The 15,587-nt window shown below is 36.5% G+C and overlaps 2 protein-coding genes across 2 annotated transcripts; one reads left to right on the forward strand and one right to left on the reverse strand.

The window, feature by feature from the left end:
• The first annotated feature begins 680 nt into the window (after nt 1-680).
• Nucleotides 681-4,625, forward strand: LOC117635821 (UDP-URONIC ACID TRANSPORTER 1). Its single transcript, XM_034370190.1, has 4 exons — nt 681-1,249; nt 2,077-2,180; nt 3,013-3,241; nt 4,211-4,625. The coding sequence occupies exons 1-4, from the start codon at nt 806-808 to the stop codon at nt 4,355-4,357; spliced, it is 924 nt and encodes a 307-aa protein (XP_034226081.1). The 5' UTR covers nt 681-805; the 3' UTR covers nt 4,358-4,625.
• Nucleotides 4,626-5,341: 716 nt separating this feature from the next.
• Nucleotides 5,342-12,060, reverse strand: LOC117633821 (putative calcium-transporting ATPase 11, plasma membrane-type). Its single transcript, XM_034367621.1, has 7 exons — nt 11,730-12,060; nt 9,844-9,898; nt 7,783-9,743; nt 7,533-7,691; nt 6,421-6,592; nt 6,031-6,329; nt 5,342-5,843 (listed from the first exon to the last, which is right to left on the reverse strand). Exons 1-7 carry the CDS (start codon nt 11,898-11,900, stop codon nt 5,538-5,540), a joined length of 3,123 nt encoding a protein of 1,040 aa, XP_034223512.1. The 5' UTR covers nt 11,901-12,060; the 3' UTR covers nt 5,342-5,537.
• Nucleotides 12,061-15,587: the final 3,527 nt, after the last annotated feature.

Below are 15,587 nucleotides of genomic sequence, written 5' to 3' on the forward strand. Positions count from 1 at the left end.
TAATGGGGAGAAATTTCATGAGAAAATCTGGGGCGAGTATGAGGATCCCCAAGTTCTAAAAATCCTAGGTCAGGGATGGGACGGGGATTGTATTGTTATCCCCATCCCTAGGCTTGACCCAATAAGTAATATATTTATTTTCAATTAATATATATTATAATATAATATTGAATTAATTTTATCAAATTGAATTGAGATTATTTTGAGTTATTGAGTTGAATTTTATAATTCAATAGAATGTAATTGAGTTGAATGATAATTTAAGATGAAATTTAAGTGTTATAGTATAGAATAAATATATTTTTAATATAAAATGGGGATTCATGGTGGGTTTGGGAGGTTGCTATGAAAAGATCATTGTTTTTAAAATAATCAAAATATTTTATTTTTACAAAACACCTTAAACTATTGTTTATACCCAATTTTGATAAGTGCTTAACTTTAAAGTGAATCAAGTTTTTAGCCAAAAAAAGCAATCCCAAACGGACCTTAGAGTTAATTAGCATCATCACGATTCCCCAAAAAAAAAAAAAAAGACGTTTCTTCCATGCCACGATGGCATGTTCCTTTCCACCTACGCTACACGTCGTACATACATATCAAAAAAAGAAAAAAAAAGATTTCACCCAAAAAAAAGAAAAAAAAAGAAAAAAGAAAAAAACAAAACCGAGGGACCGAAAAGAGGAAATAATTATTTTCCATCGAAGATCGAAGCTCGGATGAGAGCTTCTCCAAACAAATCCAAGCACCTGGTTCAAGGAGAAAACAAATCCAACCACCAATCTTTTAACCAAAACCTTTGAAAATGTCGTCAAAGAAACAAGCCATTTTCATATCTTCCCTCGTAATCCTCTGGTACTCATCAAACATTGGTGTTATTCTGCTCAACAAGTTCTTGCTCTCAAACTATGGCTTCAGATTCCCAATCTTCCTCACAATGTGCCATATGGCTGCCTGCGCCATTCTCAGCTACATCTCCATTGTTTTCCTCAAGATTGTGCCTTTGCAGACCCTCAAATCTAAGTCCCAGTTCGTCAAGATTGCAACTTTGAGCGTTGTCTTTTGTGGGTCTGTTGTGGGTGGCAATATTTCACTCAGATACCTTGCGGTGTCATTTAATCAGGCTGTCGGTGCAACGACACCGTTTTTCACTGCCCTTTTTGCGTATTTGGCGACCCTTAAGAGGGAGGCTTGGGTCACATATGCTGCTCTTGTGCCTGTTGTTACTGGAGTGGTGATTGCTAGTGGGGTATGCTTATTTTGTTCATTGGATCATTTATTGTAATCACCATTTCATAGCTTTAACATTGCTTTTTATTTGCTTCTGTGTAGTTTTTATTTTTTAATTTTTTGGGAAAGTTAATGTTGATTTGGTCTGTATACAAATGCTGTTAAATTCCCGGTGTATCTTGTTTTGAATTTGTTTACTTTCGTATGAATATATAGTTGAGAGATGCTACTTACTGATCCAGATCTGGAGTTCAGCTACAGGGGTTAACTTGTGATGGTTTATTCTACACTAGCTAGATATTCTATCTGGCTGAAACTTGAAATCATGTCAATTTCCGGTGATAATTGCATTTGGCTTGAGAAGTGGTATTGAAGATTACAGTAATTGGAAATGCTCTGTTCTTTTAATAGAGAGGATATTGGTAAAAAAATTAAAACTAAATCACTTGTAATTGATAATGACTGGTGCTAGACCGTGGCTGGTGTAAGCAATTAAGAAACAAGGACGGACCATAATCAAAACAATGTATGGCTAATGTAGTGATGCGTGGCTGGTGATTCAAGTTTGTGTTGGCATATGATATTTGTATCTGATAGTTTTGAAGAATGTAACAGCCTGCTTCTTAGTTTCTCTACTTGTTTTGTTATCCTTTCTTCTTTGTAAACTATGCATGTATAATAAACAAAGGAGAAGAAGAAATAAACTAATCAGTTAATTGATGCTGTGGACTGCTAGGTTCCTTATTCATATGTCATACTGTAATCTATGTTTTTCGTTTTTTGTATAAGCAATGTGCTTCCATTGCAATATTAGTAGAATCACACGAATTTCTTGGTTGGTGGCAGGGTGAGCCAAGTTTTCACTTCTTTGGGTTTGTTATGTGCATTAGTGCAACTGCTGCAAGGGCCTTTAAGTCTGTTCTTCAGGGTATCCTACTTTCTTCTGAAGGGTAAAACTTGAAAGCTTTTCACTGTATAATCTCTCATCTGAACACTTGTTTAAACTTTATATTAACTCTCTATATTTGGACTGTTTCAGGTAATTAACATTTACCACCTGATAATTTATTGAGTGAACTTCAATAATTTATGAAGGCTGATCTCTGAATGTGTTGGAATCAAACTTTTGTTTTTCAAATATTATATTATTACATATTTTCACTTTCCAAAGAATGAAGCAAGGGATGAGGGTCCTAGCGTGAAAGCCATTTAGCAGTAGGCTAGAGAAGTATAGAAGCCCTTTGATTGCTTCACACCCAACCGTTTTCTTGGTTACCTGCCCCAAAAGAGACCTGAAACTCATGTTTTCATGTAGCTACAAAGATTCCGGGTTTGCGCAAATCAATCTAAATCATTTATTTGCAGACAGACATAATATATATAGTTAAATCTAGTTAAATTAAAATATAATAACCAATCGTGAGCTAGTAGATCTGTTTTTACGATTAGGACTCATGACTAAAACACTTAAAACTGTGAGTTTTTTTCCTCTAAAGTTAAAGAAACGAGAATGTATTCTATTTGGTGTTTCTGCGCTTTTTCTTGGATATTCACATGGATATACTCCCATCTTGCTCGACTTGGTTGACAAGGAATGGACATTCTGCAAAGAATATTATAATTTTTTGATTAGTTAGAATTGTGATATTTTCTGTTCAAATTGTAAATGTTTCCTTTTTATTTCTCTTCCATCTTCATCTCACGCCGAATTGGAGTACTCTTTTTTTCTTGATCTGGTGTTTTATTACTATTTGGTCTGTTTATATGTCTTGTACTTAACAGGGAAAAGTTGAACTCCATGAATTTGCTGCTGTATATGTCTCCAATTGCTATTCTAGTGTTGTTGCCTGCTGCACTTATAATGGAGCCCAATGTCGTAGATGACACTCTGTCACTTGGAAGAGAGCATAAATTCATGTGGTTACTTCTTTTGGTTAATTCAGTAATGGCGTATTCTGCTAATTTGTCAAATTTCTTGGTGACCAAACATACAAGTGCATTAACACTTCAGGTTTTGACATCTTTCACTTTGTTTTTCCTAGTTCTTTGTGTCTTATATAATTATTTCCCAAATTACTAGGTCGATTGTTCTAATTTCAGTGGATAAAAAACGATACACAATATATAATGTATGTTTATGTATATGTGCATACATAAAGGTTCTCTGACCAGATGTCTCCCAATATATGATGCTTAGGTTGCCACACTATTATGGACCATTGATCATGTTAGTTTATTCTGAAATGTTTGATATAAATTTATAGTCTTGCAACATAAGCATTTGTTTGACAAGAGAACATTGCTCGATATATGTATGTATATAATTACAGTCCAGCTCTTTACAAGACGTGCGTTGCTGCCTCGGTCGACTGGTGGTGGCTGTGGGTTGCCCGGCGAGGCCTTGAAGAACCTAGGAAGTGGACCGTTTTAATCATTTGACTGTAGGCTGGAAACACACACACACACACACACACACACACACACACAATGCTTTCGTTACTCCTGAAGCGTCTGCAGGCCGGTCAATCAGAAGTGTCTTTTTTCCGATTCCCAGTAGCCCAAAAACTGATAGTTAAAATATAAGCTCATAGGATGACACTACACCCACTTAATTAGTCAACCCTATCTGGACTGGGATTTAAAAAAAATTGATTAAAACTGCTGTTGGTCAAAGAAAGTTGGTGCTAGCAGCCTAAAAAATAAGCCGGTTCAGCAGCCACTGCATCTCCACATAGTTTGGATGTTGACGTCTTCAGCTCCTTCGAATGACTCTAAAATTTTGTTTTCTTTTTTGTTCGTCTCATGCTTAGGGTTCCATATATATGCATATACGAAGGTGCATTGCACAATTCGTGCACACTTCTAAATGCAGTTGAATCAATTTGTTGTAGGTGACTAAAATTTCTGTTATTTTTTTAATCTTTTGTTATTCTTCCTGAACTCCCATCTAATTTCTTGACTGGAATTATGTTGCCATCAGGTATTAGGCAATGCAAAAGGTGCTGTGGCTGTTGTTATCTCAATTCTTCTTTTCAAGAATCCTGTCACTGTTATCGGTATTGGTGGTTACATGATAACTGTTGCGGGAGTTGTTGCTTACGGGGAAGCAAAACGGAGGTTTAGATAATTGATCCTTGGCAATTACCATTCTTTTGTTTGTTTTGTATTTGCTGGCTTAAGTATTTTTGGTGAAGAGGTTAGTGAGATAATGTGCAACCATATTCTTAGTGAATATTGTTTTAGTTGATAGAGGGAGAGAATTCATTGTGGTGTTGTATTAGAGAAAGAAAGAGAGTTCATTGTGGTGTTGTATTATTACATGTACAAGCAACGCCTTTGTACAAGATTCGATCCTAATTATTTATAGACCATTTTCGAACCATGTTCTCTTTGAACCAAGATTGGAGTAAAACTAAGGTATCAAAATATTTTATTGCATTCGGTAAGAAATATTTCATACATGATTTTCAGTATGAAAAACTAGGGTTTGGCAATGGGTTCCACCCCAAAATTATGATGATTCCTATCAAGAATAACGATGGGACTCCAATTAAGTCACCGTATAAAATTGCATGTATCATTTTTGCTTCACTTTTCAAAGTAAGAGTATATGATTGTTTCTCATTCTTCCACCCAAATACTAATATTTTTGGAAAGACTGTTGCTTTAAATTTTTTGGAACCGGTCGTAAAGCAATGGCAATTGTGGTAATGATATGCTGTTGCGAAACATAGACCATCCAGTAAATACTGTAGTAAAGCTGCGCGGCTATACTAGTTTTGATAAAAATTTAAAATTTCTAAGTATAGCAGGGCACTATACTATTTATGGAAAAAAAAAAAAAAAAAAAAGACCTGCCTAGCGTCTAAGTGTATGAAAACAAGTATCGCGAACGGCTATACTATATATATATGTTTTAAAAACCATGGTAAAGCCGCTCGGCTATACTATTTAAAAAAATAAAATAAAATATCCCCAGTATAGCCAGCCGGCTACACTATTTATTAAAAAAAAAAAAACAAAAGAGCCCATGGTAACTCCCAAAACTCAAGACGTGATATTTGAAGAAACAATAGTTCCAAATCTGAAAATTCCGAAGAAAATTGGATTGTAATTAGAAGGTATCTCAAGATTTCGAAAATTTCATATTCTGAAATATATTGGGATTTCTAGTCTTTCAATTTATATTATAAATTGAAATACAAAATTACACGTCAGTGATGCAGGTTTATAAAGGAAAACTGGGATTATTTTATAAACCTCAGGAAGTTGTTTAGAAGAAAAAAGGGCAGTTTCGATGCGCCTGTTCAAACTATGCTGTCGGGAGGACCAGAAGGAAGCGGTTCATATCCATCATGGTGCTTAACTGTACTTTCGACCGGTATGAACTTGAGCACAACTGCAACAAGCATGCTAACTGATCCAAGTAAAATGCAGAGTAACCATAGTTGCCAGCTTAGCGGAACAGTGCTAGCAAAATCTCCCAAGAACTCTACTATAATAACTTGGAAGGCCACTGTGCAAACCATGACGCCTAGAAATACCCAGCTATCAAACATGCCCACGAATATGTTTATCTTCTCTATGTCACGGCCGTTTATCTCATTAAACACCTGATAAAAACAAAAGCAAAAAAACATCACATGTATGTGGGATTCGAGTACTTATGCTGGTGTGTTAAGATTTTAGAGAGACGGACGGACACATGCATAGCCCAGAAGAAGTTATAGGCTGTATTGAAGTTAAATGTGTTGATGATGCAAGAGAACATTAGGGTTGCTTTTAACCCGTAAAATGTACCTGGCAAAACACAAATGCATTGAATATCACAGTGTCCAGAACTTCAGTTGCATCTGAACCAGAAAGTCCAAGTAGATGTTTCCCATAGAAATTGAGAACTCCAAGGACAATCAGTTGATAGATACTCTGGCCAATTATATTCCTCCACATGGCCTTGGTTATGAAGCTTGTACCCCTCCCAACAGGGGGCCTTTTCATAAGTCCATCATTTGGAGGCTCTGTTGCCAGTGCCAATGCCCCAAGAGTGTCCATAATCATGTTGACCCAAAGCAATTGCACAGCCGTAAGGGGAGCAGATCCTGAAAGAGTTGTGAAATTTATCGTTATTTATTTGTGCTAAACAAATATAATGGTGTAGCATGCAAGAAAAATCTGCCAGACCCAACATACCTGAGACACATGCAGAAACAAAATTGATTATTAGAGCAACAACGTTAACTGTCAACTGGAACTGCACAAACTTTTGAATGTTTATGTACACTGAACGTCCCCATCTGGCCACATTTACTATAGTCTTAAAATTGTCATCCAATATGATGACATCAGCACTTTCCTTGGCAACCTGTATATACCATCCATGAATTGGCTATTTAGAACTAGGAACAACATCCAATTATCAAGCAGCCGAGAGGAGAAAACAAATCCTAAATGACACAAAATGGTAGTTAACCTTATGCGCATTCAGATTGCAGGGAAAAAAAAAAAAAAAAAAGGCCCCGTCAATAATTAGCTAAATATAATTGAGTAGTTGATTTAAGCAGAGGGACTTGTGATTTCCAGAAATCAGCAATTGAAATTTATTGGAAGGATACCATTCCAAGTACACTACTTGGACAAAGTAATGGTTAAAAAATGATTTAGAAAAGTCATAGAGCAGCTCGTTGAGGTACAAGTTCTAGTTTGGAGTTGCCTTTTCCTTTAGCAAGCAGTATATGCTATAATTAGCACGAGGACCAGAGGGAAATCACAGTAAATATCTCAAGTTGGTCTATTCCCCAAGTCAAGGGGTGTTAAAAAGCAACATATATTAACAAAAAGAACAAGACACCAATTTCTTTTTCTGGTAAATGTTATACAAGTTACAACAATCAAGTTGCATTCACCAGCTTCTTGGTAGGAGGGTACTGAAGAGGGCAGTTCTTATCACATCTAAGGCTTTTTCAGGTTTTCTTAGGAAGCAGTTCTATATTGGTGGTCATTTCTGTCCAAGGGTAAATATGGGCACCAAAATAGTAATATTAGTAACAAAAATAATACAACAAACAACAATAATTCGAAACTACAGCCTTAATTGTTTTTTCTTCTGGCTATGCACCAAGAATATATCTTTTAACATAATTGTTTTACTCAGTAACATGACGCGCCATGTGTCCTACCATCAAAGATTATGTGTATTGTCAATGCATGCTACATGCGACATACATGAAATGAGTTTGAGTATGTGACAAATCATGTTAGTAGCCATGTCATGGAGTAAATCAATTTTGTTGGATGAAGGTAACCTCTGTTCCTGCTATGCCCATAGCAAGTCCAATGTCTGCCTCGTGCAAAGCAGGAGCGTCGTTGGTCCCATCGCCAGTCACTGCAACTACCTCACCAAATTCATCTCTCAGAGTTTTTACCAAGGTGTGCTTATCCAACGGTAAAGACCGAGCCATCACCTGTACCCACATGAACATTTAAATTTTTTGTGAACATCTTTAAATAGTTATGGTTGAGGGTGAAAATTTTCCAATGAAATTATTTAGTAACCTGAATCCTTGGTATAACAGCTTTCTTCTGCTCGAGAGACATGTTACGAAACTCCTGTCCTTCTATGGCTAAACCATCTTCTGTGAGTATGCCGCATTCTTTAGCTATGGCTTTAGCGGTATTTATATTGTCACCAGTGACCATTCGTACAGTTATTCCAGCAGCTAAACAAGTTTGAACTGCATCCTTGACCCCAGGGCGCACAGGATCCTTGATACCGACAACTGCTATCAATGTATAGCCATCATCTGGGATGTCATTTTCGATGGAAGAGTCATCTATATTTTTGAAAGCCAAGCAGAGAGTTCTCAAGGCTTCAGAAGCAAAAGAATTAATGACATCCGTGATATTCTTTACCTGTTCTCGGGAGAGAATAACAGATTCTCCATTAAAGTCAATAAATTTGTTACACATTCCCAGTACTATTTCTGATGCACCTTTGCAAAAGGCTCGTTTCCCACCATGAGGATGAGCTACAAGCACAGACATTTTCTTCCTCACAGAATTGAAAGGTTCAACCTTAAGAATATTAACCTCTCTGCGCACGGCATCAAAATCGCCACCCAAAAGTAGACCAAATTCTAATAATGCTGACTCTGTTGGTGTCCCCAAAATGGAGGTCTTTCCATCTTCCTTAATAACCTCAGAGCTTGTATTTTGGAATATAACCTGTAAAAGGATGCTTGATGCTCCAGATATTTCTGAACTCAATATTTCTTTACTCTCGTTACCTTTTACATCTAAAGATTTTTCACATATCCATATCTTGTTAACTACCATGTGGTTTGTGGTTAATGTCCCTGTTTTATCGGTGCAAATGCAACTAGCAGAACCCATTGTCTCACATGCTGAGAGATGCCTTACGAGTGCCCTATCATTCATTAATTTTTTCATAGCAAAAGCAAGGCTCAGCGTCACTGCCAATGGTAATCCTTCGGGAACCGCAACAACAATTATAGTTACCGCAATAGCAAAGTAGTTCAATAGGATTACTGCATCAGTTGAAGACCAATCAGTGATCTCGTTGTCAAGTATTTTTTCCACCAAAAATCTTACTGCCAATACCAAAAATGTCAACACAGCAAAACTCAGACCAATTTTACCAATAATTGTAGCAACACCATTCAGCTTTACCTGCAGTGGGGTCTCATCTTCTCCTCCTTCACTCAGAGTTTCCATCAACTTTCCCCATTCAGTTCTCATACCAACTGTTGTCACCAGCATTATACCTGACCCATCCTGCACTTTAGTTCCTGAAAGAAGAAAAGGCTTCTCTTCATATACATTGACCGGCTCACTCTCACCTGACAAGCTTGACTCATCAATCAGCAAAGAGTATCCTGATATGAAAATCCCATCAGCTGGAACTTGGTCCCCAATTGACAAATGGACAATATCTCCAACAACCAAGTCATAAATGGAAACTTTTTGTCTTTTTTTATCCCTAGTGACCTGAACAAAAATCTTTTTCTTCTCCCTGTCCAAATCCTTGAATTGCAACGACTGTCTGTAGTCACTAATGGCAGTAACCATAACCACCAAAACTATACTAATTAAAATTCCCACACCATCGTACATGCCTTTTGGCCACCCCTCAGTGGCAATTCCAACTCCTATTGAAACCACAGCGCATACCATAAGGATAATTAATGTTAAGTCTTGTAGGGCTTCCCATACAAACACAAAAAATGTTCGGGGAGGTTTCTCCGTATAGCGGTTTAAGCCATAAACATTTTGCCTGATTGGTATGTTACTATCCTTGACACCTTCATCTAGCGAGACAGAGACTTTCCTTAAAATCCCATGAATTCCGCCATGCATTTTCAAGGCCTTAATATCATGGCCACGCGTGATAGATGCAAGTTCATCTGGGTGAATGCTGAAACCTGCGGTTCTGGCATCTTCAGACAGCTTGTATTCATCCTGTCTTGGCTGTTCATTGGATCGATCACCAGCACCAGCTTCATAACATCACATAACAAAGAGAGAGAAGGAATGAATACATGACATCAGCGCACACATAATGAACTTTTACTTGACCTATAACCTTAAAGATAATACCATCAATAAACTGCAGTGCTGCTTTCTGAACATAAAGAGCAACTCGAATCTTTTCCTGGTAAAACACAGAAGAATAACAAAGTCAAAAAACAGATGACAATCATAGTCCCCCAGAACTACAGTAGCAGCAAAAGTTCACAAGTCAAAGTCTTCAACTGAAAATAACAGATAACCACCGAGTATATTCAAACATATATAGTATATTATGGGAGAATTCAAAAGCCTATTTTTCAATTTTGTTTGTTTTGAACAAAATAATCTTCCGTGTTTGAAATAGTATATTACGGGATTTCAACAACTATCATGATCATTTGGTGGAGTAATGGGATTTCAAAAGATAGTATGACCAACAAGATTTTCAGGCTATAAGGAAAAAAAAAATCATGAATCCTAGTGTTTAGTATTAACCCTAGGATTTATTATCACGCAATAAATCAAAGGGTCCTCAATTCTTTAGCATGACCCTAGTATTATACCATAAAATCAAAATTAAAACTAAGTTTTTCAGGCCCATAAGATACTATCTTTCACTTTCAGCATTAATATAATTTAGCAAATTTCACTTGAAAGTTGGAAGTTGGAGCTAATATATATTTTCTTTTTAAGAATTACTAGAACTTAACATACTGTTTTCTAATACACGAAAGCATGCATTGTTGCTGACAATTATTATTTCAGAAAGACGACCAAATCCGTGTGTGTGTTTGACTGAAAATCATAATAAACTGAAATTAAACAAATAGTTGAGCATGATCTGCCAACTCCTGCAACCCCTTTTTGGGTTTTATAATCAAACAAGACGTTAATGTAAAAACAATTTTTCTTGATAATTTAATACGATCCATAATACTCCTTACCAAAATAATTTTTCTTAACGTTTGCATTAAACCATTTTCTGTTCTGATATTTTGAATGTCTCACAATTCTTTATTGTTTATATATATATATATATATATATATATCAGTCCCGATTTCAGATAAAACAGAAAGAAGGTTATCTTAATATTTTAAGACTCGAGTGGATGAAATATCATCTATAGAAAATTTAAAGAGCCCAAGATGCCCCCACTTGGGTCACCTACCCACCCATTTTAAGGATCAAATTGGACAGGGAATCGGCCAATAATCTCTATCAATAGCCACCCACTACCAACACGGCGAAACCCTCTTGTTTTAAAGTCATTATTTTTGACTTTTTTGTCATGCGAAAGTTCCTAGAAAATTCATCCCTTGCCATTATCGGAAGATGTAGTCAGAAAGGTCCTTTTCTTATATTCGAACTACGCGTCGTTTTTATGTAAACCATGGACTAACCTGCTACGCGTCGTTTTCTGTTGAGGCAAATGAAATTGAGTTTTTTAATTTTAAACGCAAGAAACATAGTGAACCCATCAATACAATAGTACAAATACAGTCGAACGTGAGTCCCACCTGGCATGGGGGCATTAAATCGAAACGGAAGGGCATCGAAAAACAGTATTATAATAAAGAAAGGTTGAGAACAAACGTGGGACCACCCACGCGTAACGCATTGTAAAGCCGAAACAAAATCCCTTAGCCTCCTGCTTCTCTTTCTTTCTTTCATTTTGTGAGTTTTAATTTACAACCTACGATTAGCGATCACTGAATTTTTAGCAGTCCAAATTACTCAAATTAAAATGCCCAAAATCGTTTTAATTTCTTTTGTTTTCCTACCCTTTTTTTTCTCGGTAACCAAACAAAATCGTAATCAAAATAAAAACGTAAAAACTGCATATTTTTAGCAGCAAAACCTCTATAAACGGCGGCGTGTTCATAATTTTTTATTTTTATTTTAACGAAATCAAAACAAAAACACAATAACTGCATAAGCTCTGAGAGAGAGAGAGAGAGAGAGAGAGAGAGACCTGGATTTGACGCTTCTTCTTCTCGGCCTCGGACCGCTTAGCGAGATCGGCGACGAAGCGGAACCTCCTGCGACGGTTCTTGACGAGCGCGACGGCTTTTCTCCATCTCCGAATAGTTTCCTCCGAAGGATTCTTGCTCTCCACCTCGAAGTCCTTCAAGTACCTCTCCATTTCCACTGTTTTTTTTCTCTGTCCTCACAATATTCAGAGAGACGCAGAAAAAGAGAGAGTCGCTCAGAGGCGAAGACTAGAGGGAGAGAGGGAAGGGAACGGGAAGGGGAAGCCAAAGGTGTGAGTCGCAGTCTTCTAAGCCAAAGGGGAAGATTCCGTACATGTGCGTACAAATAGGTTTGTCCTGGGGCCTGCCGTAGATGGAGGCCACGTCACGTGGTTTCCCGTGTTGGTGGGATTATTTAATCAGAGAATATTGTTTATGTGTGCATTATTTGTGGGAAAAGTGTTTACTTTGATTTTCTCGTCACGTGATTTGACAGATTATACAAATTACAAAGTCACACTAACTTTCCCTTGAGGATTAAATTATTGCGAATTATGATTTTCCTTTTCTCGCCACATGATTTTGATTTGGACTCATCACGTTTGTCTTTTTTTTTTTAATTTTTTGCGAAAATCACGTTAGTGGTGAATAAGTATCCCAGACTTTTTAGCTATAAAGAAAAAACAATTTAACTTGACCTTGACCAAACTACCCTGATTCTGGAATTCTCTAAGTTTGACTTTAGCATTTAGGCTAAAATATAAGAAAAATTAGTGTACATAGACCATATAGTTTAGTGTTTGCCAAAAAAAAAAAAAAGAGAGAGAGCATATTTTAGTGATTAAAAAAAATTTAATAATTAAGATATTATAAATTAAGTATTTTGGTTTTGTTGTAAAATGGGTGAAGCCCACATAGCAAATTAACATTCAAGTTCAACACATGCTCTAACATTCAAGTTGAACACAAAATCAAACCACACACCCACTAAATCAAACCACACACCCATCAAACCAAACCACATACCTACCAAACCAAATCACACACCCACCAAACCAAGCCATTTGCTTTGCCTATAAATAGGCATTATATTTGCTTGTAATAAAAAGATGAGATGAGAGAAAATGAAGAGAAGAAAGAAAGAGGGTGAGTGTGTGAAGAGAAGGAGAGCAAAGAGAAATTCTCCTAGAGAGAAAATTAGGTGAGCATACATATTGTAAACACTAGAGTTGTAGTCATATTATGTTATGAATGAAAGGTTACTGTTGCTGCTTTCCGAGGACGTAGGCATAGCCGAACCTCGTTAAATACTGTGTCTCATCTACTTTACGTGCAGCTTAATATTTGCACATATTCCAGTTCGTTTTATAACACGTTATCAGCACGAGAAGCTCTCAGGTATAATTTTTGTGCTGCACTATTATCTATACTACTAACCATTATGTTGATGTAAGGAAGAAAAGTAGTTGAGAAGTTATGGTCTGCTAGAGAGATATATGAGCAAACCAACTGTAAGGATAAGCTCTATGCCTCTTATTTTTTCTATTATTTTATTATTTCTCTATATTTTTAGTGGTGGTTTTTATCCCCACATTTATTTTATTTATTGTATGGTGTAGGTTTATTACCCATACAACAATATCTATTTAAAAGGGTGGTGCGGGTTTATCGTCCACGCCTTTACTTTTATTTAAATGTATGGAGCAGAATTAGTGCCCATACAAGCACGTTTACTTTATCGCAAATTTACTTTTACTTAAAGTATGATGTGGAATTAACCCTCATACTTTATGAATTTACTTTACCACACATTTAATTTTATTTAAGGTATGGTGTGGGATTAACGTCCATACAGCAAGCAATTTAATTTATGAATTTACTTCACCGCACATTTAATTTTATTTAAGGTATGGTGCGGGATTAACGTCCATACAGCAAGCAATTTAATTTATGAATTTATTTTACCGCACATTTACATTTATTTAAAGTATGGTGCGGGTTTATCGTCCATACCAGTAATTTATTTACCAGTAATTTATTTTATAGATTAATTGTGTTGTATGATGAGTTTTTACAGTATGCAGATCAGGACCAGAAGTTCCTTGATCCTCATCATACAATTACATCAGGACTTGAAGATCCTTGATGATAATATTGATATGAGAGCTGTCAATCTCTTTGGTACTATACTTGTAAATAAGAGATCGGACTTGAAGATCCTTGATCCCTGACATGTAAATAAGGACCTAGAGTTCCTTGATGATGTAACAGTACCGTATTGATTAAAAGTGCCGTACACATGAATATTAAATGTACTGGCAAATGTACTGCACATATGAATAGATATGTATTCATGACTTGATGAATAGTACTATTTACATGAATAGTGACGTATGCATAAATATTAACCATTTTGGATAAACCGTCACTATATACAAAAGGGAACCTGCAGTTCCTTACACTCATGGACGAGCAATTAAAGGAGATGCCAGAAGTTCCTCAAAATATGGACAATTATGTAGGACTTGCAATCCCGAAAATATGTACAGCAAATTGTAAAAATGTCCATACCATGAGAATATGTGATTTTGGCCCGAAGTTCAAAATCTAACAGATTGTGGTACGCCACACATTTCTTTGGCATAAGAAGATGATGAATTTAATAAAGTTCGATTTTGTTATAATCGACGACACCTCAAGGAAGACTATATTTTGTGAATTCCGGTTGTTAAAAATACACCGCGAAATGGATAATATCAGTATAAACCTCAAATAATGAATTGAGGCTCCCCACATATTTTGTTATATTTGGGCTGGAAGCCCATGGACCCAAATATATGAAAGATCTTGAACTTGAAATTGTGGGTATATAGTAGTTAATTCTCTTCACTACTATATTGTGATATTAGCGTGGCTTTTACTCAATCCATATTTCATGTCCATTTGAAAAGGACGAATAAATTCTGAGTTTGTGTTTAACCTAGACCAAAAGTTCTGGGCTCACATGCATGGAAATATGTAATTTGAGAGATTTGATGTGGTTATTTGAACCTATAAGGCACAAGGTTCCAAACCGTCATTTTGAAAAGACGTAAAAACCACATGTGCAAGTTTAAGAATGTGCGCAATTATTATAACAGGAAAGGAACATATAACAGATAGATTTTTCCACCTGCAATGAAGGTGCAGGCCCTGTAAAATCTATAAAATTACATTATGTTCTGGAAGCCTCTGAAGGAAGAGGACGACACCTCTTAAGCTTAGCCATGAGTCTCTCGTGGTCTCCCAAAATTCTTTCATTGGAGACCTGCAGCATGTCTAGCCTTCTCAGTGTATCAACGGAGTACGAACTCACCAGTTTCAACAAGGAATTATTCTCTCCTTTAAGTTTCTCAACCTCCTGTTGAGACTCATGAAGCATTCTTTGAAGAGACGAATTTTCAGTTGTTAGCTTCTGAACCTCGTTTGCTCTAACACGCAAACGATCAGCCATGTTAGAAACAGAAGCAGCACTCTGAATGCTAGAAGCCATTGAGTCATTAATAGCCTCTTCCTCAGACCTCCCTGTCAACAGCATTTCATCCATTGGAGTAATGAAATTCCTAGCTACTATGACAGCAGTAGCATCATTCATCATCACAGAATCATTAACTGTGAGATGACGACTTTGGGATACAAAGGATGGACGCCAAACTTTGGCGTCACTGGTTGTTGTGGGAGAATCATTTAAATTGAAATCATTTGGGCAGGAAGAAGAGGAAGCCATTTTAAGAAGGTTTCGAAGAAAGTTTTACAAAACTAAAGTTTCAGAAAATGAAGGAAGTTGAGTTGAAACGCAGTTGCTCAATTAAGTTTTGCAA

Source organism: Prunus dulcis, chromosome 7 (genome assembly GCF_902201215.1).
Source record: "Prunus dulcis chromosome 7, ALMONDv2, whole genome shotgun sequence".
Taxonomy (NCBI): Eukaryota; Viridiplantae; Streptophyta; class Magnoliopsida; order Rosales; family Rosaceae; genus Prunus; species Prunus dulcis.